The 7,718-nt window shown below is 47.3% G+C and overlaps 1 protein-coding gene across 1 annotated transcript; it reads left to right on the top strand.

The window, feature by feature from the left end:
- The first annotated feature begins 2,492 nt into the window (after nucleotides 1–2,492).
- Nucleotides 2,493–7,283, top strand: RNF151 (ring finger protein 151). The gene is made up of 4 exons (XM_018561213.1): nucleotides 2,493–2,540; nucleotides 4,314–4,459; nucleotides 5,142–5,238; nucleotides 6,891–7,283. Exons 1-4 carry the CDS (start codon nucleotides 2,493–2,495, stop codon nucleotides 7,281–7,283), a joined length of 684 nt encoding a protein of 227 aa, XP_018416715.1.
- Nucleotides 7,284–7,718: the final 435 nt, after the last annotated feature.

The following is a 7,718-nucleotide window of genomic DNA, read 5'->3' as shown; positions in this document are numbered from 1 at the left end:
GGCTCCAGTAGTCTAAGGGCTTCTGACGTAATCATCAGCGGCGTCACAAGGGGGGTGCGGGCGGTGCGGCCCGCACCCGGGTGACACCATTGGAGGGGTGACACCAAAATGACTTACAGTCATTTTGGTGTCACCCCCCTCTGAAAAGTCAGGCGCTCGGTCATGGACCGAACGCCCGACAGTATTATGAGAGAGGAGGGGACCCGGCGGCATACCTTATCCGCCGGGTGACTGTCCCCTTCTCTCTCTGCCGGCGTCTATCACCAAGATGGCCGCCGTCAGGTATCAGAATACTGCCGTGCGTGCACGATGACATCATCGCATGCGCGGTGACGTCTCGGCGGGGTGACACTCGGTTACTGCTCCGGGTGTCACCCAACCTCGGGACGCCCTGACTACAATCTCAATACAAATTAAACTAAACATGAGATTGTAGTCCAATAAATGGAGCACGCTTGGAGTGGTGGCTACTTTACAATACACACAGGCAGGGCCAAAGCTAGGGGGGCTGGGGGGACATGTGCCCCGGGTGCCTATTTTAGGAGGGGTGCCAATGGGTGTGTGGATGGAGAACTTCTCCCTTGAGAACTTCTCCTAGCCTTTGCCCCAGCTTCCCCACTGCCGCTCCCTTCAGCCCGTGTTCCCCTCTGCTCCGGTGGATCACGTCCTATACAGTGTATAGAACGTGATGATGCTCAAGGACATTGCATTGCTGGAGCAGAGGAGGAGGCAGGCTGAACGGACTGATCTAGGAGCCAGCCGGGATCACAGTTCGAGTGAGTATAACTCTGGTATCACCTCTCCAACTCTACTCCGGCTATGGAATGTCCCTCAGTGTCCTCACCTATAATGCAAGTCAATGGGCCTGCATTAGATGTGATGATGTCAACGGCCCTTAGACCGCTGGAGCCTGGTGACAAGAGGCTTCGGGCACCGGTCAATCAGCCCAGCAGGACCAGGGATCTGCTTTATTTGAGCCTCCTAGACAAAATGAGCACTTAACCCTTCCAATACGGGTGTAGCCCCACTGCAAGGGTTAAGATTTTATTTGCCCAGAGTTCTTCTTTAAGGAACTTAATGCTGTTCAGGTTTATAAGGCCTAATTTTTTTAGGCAGCCACTCTCTGCAAGACTGATTCCAGGCAAAAGCTGAGAATGTAAATTGAAGGGTGTATATCACTATTCAGTGGAAGGGGGGGGGTTTGCAAACTTTATTTGTAAATTATTTAATGCACAATTCACAAAGCTTTAACACAAGGATCTCTAATTTAGCCATGTGACTGTCATTTTCAAAACTCATTGGCAGGGATCTCAAGTCTCCCTGATGTTCAGGGAGTCTCCCTCTATTAGATAGCGGCTCCCTGACGTCCGCGAGAGAGGCATTTTCTCCCTGAAAGGTTTACTCTGAGTAAACCTTTCCGTTAAGATATCAGTGGGTAAAGTTTCAGAGTGAGGCTTGCCTCCTGGAGGAAGGTCATGTGATCTCTAGAGTAACCTCAGAACGAGGCTTGGCTCTCGGAAGGAAGAAGCTACTTGCTGCACAGAGAGGGCCGACATAGACTACTATTGAGAGCAGGTACAGGCACTGCTGCAGGGTTGAGAGAGTGCTGTTAACCCTTTGTGGATAATATAGAATCAATTATATGTCCTGGTTGTCTAGTTATAGAGAACATTGATTTCATTTGCTGCCCATAGCAACTAGTCAACGGTGTATCAGGGACTTTACTCCTCAGAGTTTTTTTAAAAAGGTCTTGGGCTGTCTAATAAATTGTGACTTTGAGGCCCTATGCACATTGAGCGATTCGCAAATCGCGTGTTTGTCGCACGATATCGCGCAAATGCTTTGCACATTCCGGAAATGAGAGGGGAACCTCTCTGAAATAAGGTTTTGCAGGTTGGGATGTCTGCATTGGACGCAGCTGAATATACCTGTCCTTATTCAGGTGTGTTAGCTATGTGGATTGAGCCTAATGTATTTAAAGGTCTGTTTAAATATAATATGATTATTATTATACAGGATTTATACAGTGCCAGTTTGCGCATCACAAAATGAAGGGAGACATTACAGTTACAATACAATTTCAATACAGGAAGGTTTGCAGGGTCCGGCTCCTGAGAGCTTACAATCTAGTGATTGATCACCTCTGTTTTTATTTTGCCATTCCAATAAAGTTGTATCAGAATCGTCCCGTTGTCTCCTCTTTGAACTGACTGCAAAGTACGAATCATTCATGGCACGGAGCCATCTGGAAGCTACCGTTCACCTTGTGCTGAGCTGACTGCCTGGACTCCAATGCAAGTTTGGCTCCATAACAATACACTACAATGTAAACAATGCAGCGGAGCCGTACAGCCAATAGGCAGGCTGGCCCCGTGCTCCAGTGTCAGAAGCCGGGGGGGATAGAATAGCTGCTGACCAGCTGGAATAATGTGGAATGGGAACGCTCAGGGGTTGGTGATCAGTGCGCACACTATCTGTAATGTGAACATGACATGGATCTAGAAAGAGCAGAGCAGCAGATGGCTGTGGAAGAGGCAATGGTGAGTCCGGGTGTGCAGGATCTGTTCATGTTTCCTATGCGAGTGTTGGAGAGTTATAAAACTTTAGTCACGGTATATTTTACATGTCTATCAGCTTTATATTTCAGTAGGTAAATGGTACACGTTTAAAGTTTTCTCCTAGATGGCAATGCTGGAGCAGATGCCTTACCAAGAACTATACAGTGGCACCTCGGTTCACGAACTTAATTCGTTCCACGATTCTGGTCACAAACTGTGATCAGACCGCGATCTCGACTAGAGGAAGAAATCAAAAGATCTCGCTGCACTACTTACCGAAAAGACCCGTATGGCCGGGTGGGTGCTTGTAGTGACCACGGATGGCACCGTGATAAGATTGGAAAAAGAAATGACGTCACCAGCACTCCAAAGTGTAATCAAGCAATAGTCCATTTATTGGCACATTGCCATTCAAATGCAAGCGCTTTCAGGGCCTCAAAGGGTCCCCTTCATCAGGCATCTGAGTCTGATGAAGGGGACCCTTTGAGGCCCTGAAAGCGCTTGCATTTGAATGGCAATGTGCCAATAAATGGACTATTGCTTGATTACACTTTGGAGTGCTGGTGACGTTATTTCTTTCTCGACTAGAGGAAGCCACGACCATTGTCAGAGCAGGGAAGATGGGTGCGGTTGTGTTCATCATCCGATGCAGAGTTCGCAAACGGGAGCAAAATTTTGCCGAACTTCCTCTTCGCGAACCGAATTGTTCGCAAACAGAAGCGTTCGTGAACCGAGGTACCACTGTAATGAGATATCTGCTTATTGCATTTATGGAAACCTACCGTGTGAGACAGAGGAGGTCAAACCTTGACCTCTCCTAAAGAAAAATGCCAGTTGCCTGAACAATTGGATGTACAGGCCCAGGGAAAGCTTGCTGATCAAGGCTTCTGGCCATATATTGAGCATCCTGATCTGCATACTTGTTCAGGTCAAAGATCTAGGGGTTCAACCAGGCAACTAGTAGTTTCTGTAGGACCTAAATGGTAGACCTTCAGATTCCTCAAGGCAGGGTTACTCTTGACACCTGATGTTGTGGAGCTACACCCTTAGATAACGCTTTTACGCTATCCAACATTTTTAAAAAAGGGCTTATGTCACATGTAAAATCTGAGTAACTTGGTAAGTTTTCTGGATAGAAAAAAAAAATGTGAAATACACTATATGGCTATCTGTGGACACCTGACCATCACACCTACGTATATGGGTCTGCTGGACATCCCATTCCAAACCCATGGCCATTAATAATGGAGATGGACCGCCCCCTGTGTGTTTATAACAGCCTTCACTCTTCTGGGAAGGCTTTCCACAAGATTTTGGAGTGTGTCTGTGAGAATTCCTGCCCATTTAGCCAAAAGAACATTTGTGAGGTTGGAGGAGATGTGGGATAAAAAGACCTGGTTGGCAATCAATAGACATTCCAATTTATCCCAAAGGTGTTCATTAAGGTTGAATTCAGGGCTCTGCATGACACTCAAGTTCTTCCACACCGAACTCATGAAACCATGTCTTTATGGAGCTGGCTTAGCACACAGGGGCACAGTCATGTAGGAACAGAAAAGGACCTTCCCCAAACTGTTACCATAAGGTTGAGAGTTCACAATTGTCTACAATGCCTTTGTATGCCGTAGTTATAACCGAACCCTTCAATGGAAACACCTCAACTCAAATTCAGAGGAGTGTCCCCATACTCTCGGCGAATTCCTTTTTATCTACAAGTGTATAGTCATGTACATAAAGCCTGCCATGTGTTTTTAGGGTGGTGGATACGATCTAGATATCTTTGCTGAAAATCCAGATGATGACCTTCTCTGTTCAATATGCCGCGGAGTACTGCGCTGTCCGGTCATGGTGTCCTGTAGTCACATCTTCTGCAGGAAATGTATCTTACAATGGCTAAAGAGGTGAGCTATTTATTGATATTGTGCTCGATTAAAGCTCTTCACACACTTCCGTCACTCTGCATAGGCAGGAAAATAGTTTATGTCACATTTATAACCACATTTAGCAGACAGTCTGACAATCAATGCGGAGTTCTAATCCACTTTAATATGGATTGTTAATCGAAGTCAGATTGAAGATCCACACCATTTTATCTCTCTATATTCCGGTATCCCACATGGTATGATTTGTGGTTGATTTTGCCTTGAAAATTGTTTGAATTACCTTTTCCTGAGAGCAAATGTTGCTACTGCACTCACACTGCTATGCTTTATGTTGGCAGAGCTGAGTAACAGCCACACCCCCAGCACGTGTCCACTCAGAGACTTGTATTGCAGAGGGGCGTGTCAGATAAGTTATCTTACTGAGTGCAGATTACTGTGTGCACTAGATCCAACTCCGCTGCCTATTAGACTGCACAGTCATATTTACTACACAACTGCTGCAACAGGAAAAGGGAGCTTGTTAGTACAATTTCCTTCTGGCTGCACAGACATTTCTGTGACTTCAGCTAGGCTTTTATAAACCAAGTCAATGGAGAACTCCAGGCAAAGCTCAACATTTAGTCAGTTAAAAGCTATGTACATGTCCCTATTGTGTTTATTCTGCTGTTTGGCAAAACTCCGGTCTTTCTTCTTATTCCAGGCAGCAGACCTGTCCCTGCTGTAGAACGGAGGTGAAGGGCAAACTATTTGTGCAGATGCACAAGCTAAAGAAGAGAATCAACCGCCTGCAAGTCAAGGTAAAGCCATAGTCTGACTTCAAACATCTGTGCATGGGCTGGTTTACTCTTTCTCCCCCCCCCCACCCCACCACAGCCATCTTGTATTACTCCCTCCCCCCTAGTATTCTATTCGACTGGCTACCCTTAGTATCAAAATAAGAAAATGGGATATCAAAACTGCAAGCATGGAGCCTTTGAGAAAAGACTTACGGGATTAAGGGCCCATTTAGACTTCTGTGTTGCATTGGCATTCATTTTTAACGGCACCCCAACTCACTAAGGCACCACCCAAGCACTGCAGCATGCCATAGTGCATTGCGTTTGTGACATGTTCAATTTTCAGGACATTTTAATGAATAGGCAGCCTATAATTTTCAATGGGCTACCTTAACGTAAAGCATGACATAATGCTTGTTAACGCATGTGCGATATTGTGCCACAAAAATGTATAAGGGCCCTTAAACTTAACTGAGCTTTTTCAGCTAAATGCATTCATGCAACATGTATGGTCTCTAGAAACAACCACTTCAGCTTGAGAAAGGTTCGTTTGCAAATGTCTTCCTGATGACTGGCGGAGGATATTTAAGAAGCAGCAGGGGATTGCAAGGCACAGATTCACAGAATGAATGATGCTGTTAGGGTGACAGCCACTGGCAGGTCACATGGGCTTCCGTGAGGGGCGGAGTCTAAGTACCAGCTGGTGCTCACCATAGTTCCTGATGGTGGAGATGGGCTTGGCTGCTTGCTGGTACCAGGTCGCGGTCCCTAGCGTTTCCCCTACAAGGGATAAGGGATGGACGAGAACAGGAGGGCTCCAATGAGGAGACAGTAATCAGATCCAAGCAGAGTTCAAGGCAGGCGGCTAGCAAAGGGTGGTCAGACAGTCCCAGGTCAGCAACGAACAATCAGAGGATAAACGCAAAGACGAGAGCAAAGTCGGGTCCAGGCAGAAGATCAGGGCAGGCAGCAAGCAAAGAAGGGTCAGCAATGCCAAAACAGCAGAAGTGTAAGCTATTTACACAAACAGGAAGCTGTTTGTGAGCTAGTGCTTAAATAATCTTTCTAAATCAGAGACGACACGCCCAGCCTCAGGGTACACTGGAAGTCCTGGCCTGGAATCTTTTACTATTACTAGCCGTACTGGCCTGAACCCTGTGAGATCCATAAGTAGCGGATCTTCTGGAAATCCTGGCTGGGATTCTCAGAGGAGACCGGTAAACCCTGACAGGTACTCTGAGCTTACCATAACAGATGCAGAAGCAGGGAGATCCTTGCAGTGCAGGTTCTCAGGTGCAGCTTCCTCTCCAGCAAGGAGAACAGTGATCAGCACAGTAGGGACATCACCAAATCTCGCGCCAGAGCAGTCAGATGCAGCAGTGCTTTAGATCTCACACTGCAGGTATACAACTATGAGGCTGTAGGCACAGAGGCGTCTAGGCACCTTCACATACCAGGAAGTGCACTGCTATGTTCCAGGGGGAATTCTAGACAAAAGGGAACATTTTAACATTACTGCTTAGGCACAATGAACATTTCCAGATGGTCCATACTGTATAACATGTAAAATCTACGATTTTATTGTCCACCCATGACCCGAAGTTAAATCAAGTTGGTAGTCCTAGTTTAACGCAGTATCATTGCATTGGTCATATATATATTTTCATCATTAGTGCCCCAATGAAGCAAACGGATGTCCCGCCACCTTTCCTCTGTCGCGGACCGAAGAGCATGCGGAGAGCTGCGCCTTCAGGCTGCTTTGTTGCTCCAACGAGGGCTGCCCCGCAGAGGTCCTGCGGAAGGACATTTGCGAGCACAGCCAGAGCTGCCAGTACTGGCGCGATATGTGTCACATGGGCTGCGGAACCCTGCTGACGCCCGAAAACCGAGATGAGCATAACTGCTACATGGAGCTGAAGGAGCAGTACAACAAGCAACTGCACAAGCTGCGCCAGAAAGCCCGGCGGATCGAGAGTCTGACGTCCCAGATGAGCCGACAGATACAGCTACTCAGCGAGGGGCTGGAGGGGGTGCAAACTACCGCCGCTTCGCAAGAGACGCAATAAACCACCATGGCCTGGATATGAGTATTAGTATCGGTGCAGAGTATTTGGGTGAGTACTTGTACTCCGCCAAATGCTGCAACGCCTAGCCCGATACTTCCGGTATCAGGAAGCCGGGCAGCGAGTCATTACACGCCTTCTGGCTTCCTTATTGACTGGGAAGCTGGCTCCATGCTCCCTCGTCACAAAGTGACGAGGGAGCATGGAGACGGCTTCCCTGCTAATCAGGAAGCCGCTCGGCTTCCCAGCTTATCAGGAAGCCAGGTGGCGAGTCATTACACACCGCCTGGCTTCCTTAATGGGACTTCTGGTATCAGTATTCGGTATTGGCGAGTACCGAAAAAAAATATCGGTACTCGATACCGAAAAAATGGTATCGGTGCATCCCTAGCAGAGAGGTTGACAAGTAGCATCTAGTAAAAGGAAAGTATGGCTGCT

The sequence above is a fragment of the Nanorana parkeri genome, unplaced genomic scaffold (genome assembly GCF_000935625.1).
Source record: "Nanorana parkeri isolate BGI_ZX_2015 unplaced genomic scaffold, ASM93562v1 scaffold508, whole genome shotgun sequence".
NCBI classification, from domain to species: domain Eukaryota; kingdom Metazoa; phylum Chordata; class Amphibia; order Anura; family Dicroglossidae; genus Nanorana; species Nanorana parkeri.
The sequence above is the reverse complement of the archived record's forward strand: the minus strand, read 5'-3'. Positions and strand labels throughout refer to the sequence as shown.

Excerpts from the sequence above, each read along its gene's own strand:
- RNF151 (XM_018561213.1), top strand. The coding sequence starts at position 2,493 with ATGGATCTAGAAAGAGCAGAGCAGCAGATGGCTGTGGAAGAGGCAATG. Across the intron at positions 2,541-4,313 it reads TGGCTGTGGAAGAGGCAATG|GGTGGTGGATACGATCTAGA; the intron begins GTGAGTCCGGGT and ends ATGTGTTTTTAG. Across the intron at positions 5,239-6,890 it reads TCAACCGCCTGCAAGTCAAG|TGCCCCAATGAAGCAAACGG; the intron begins GTAAAGCCATAG and ends TTTCATCATTAG.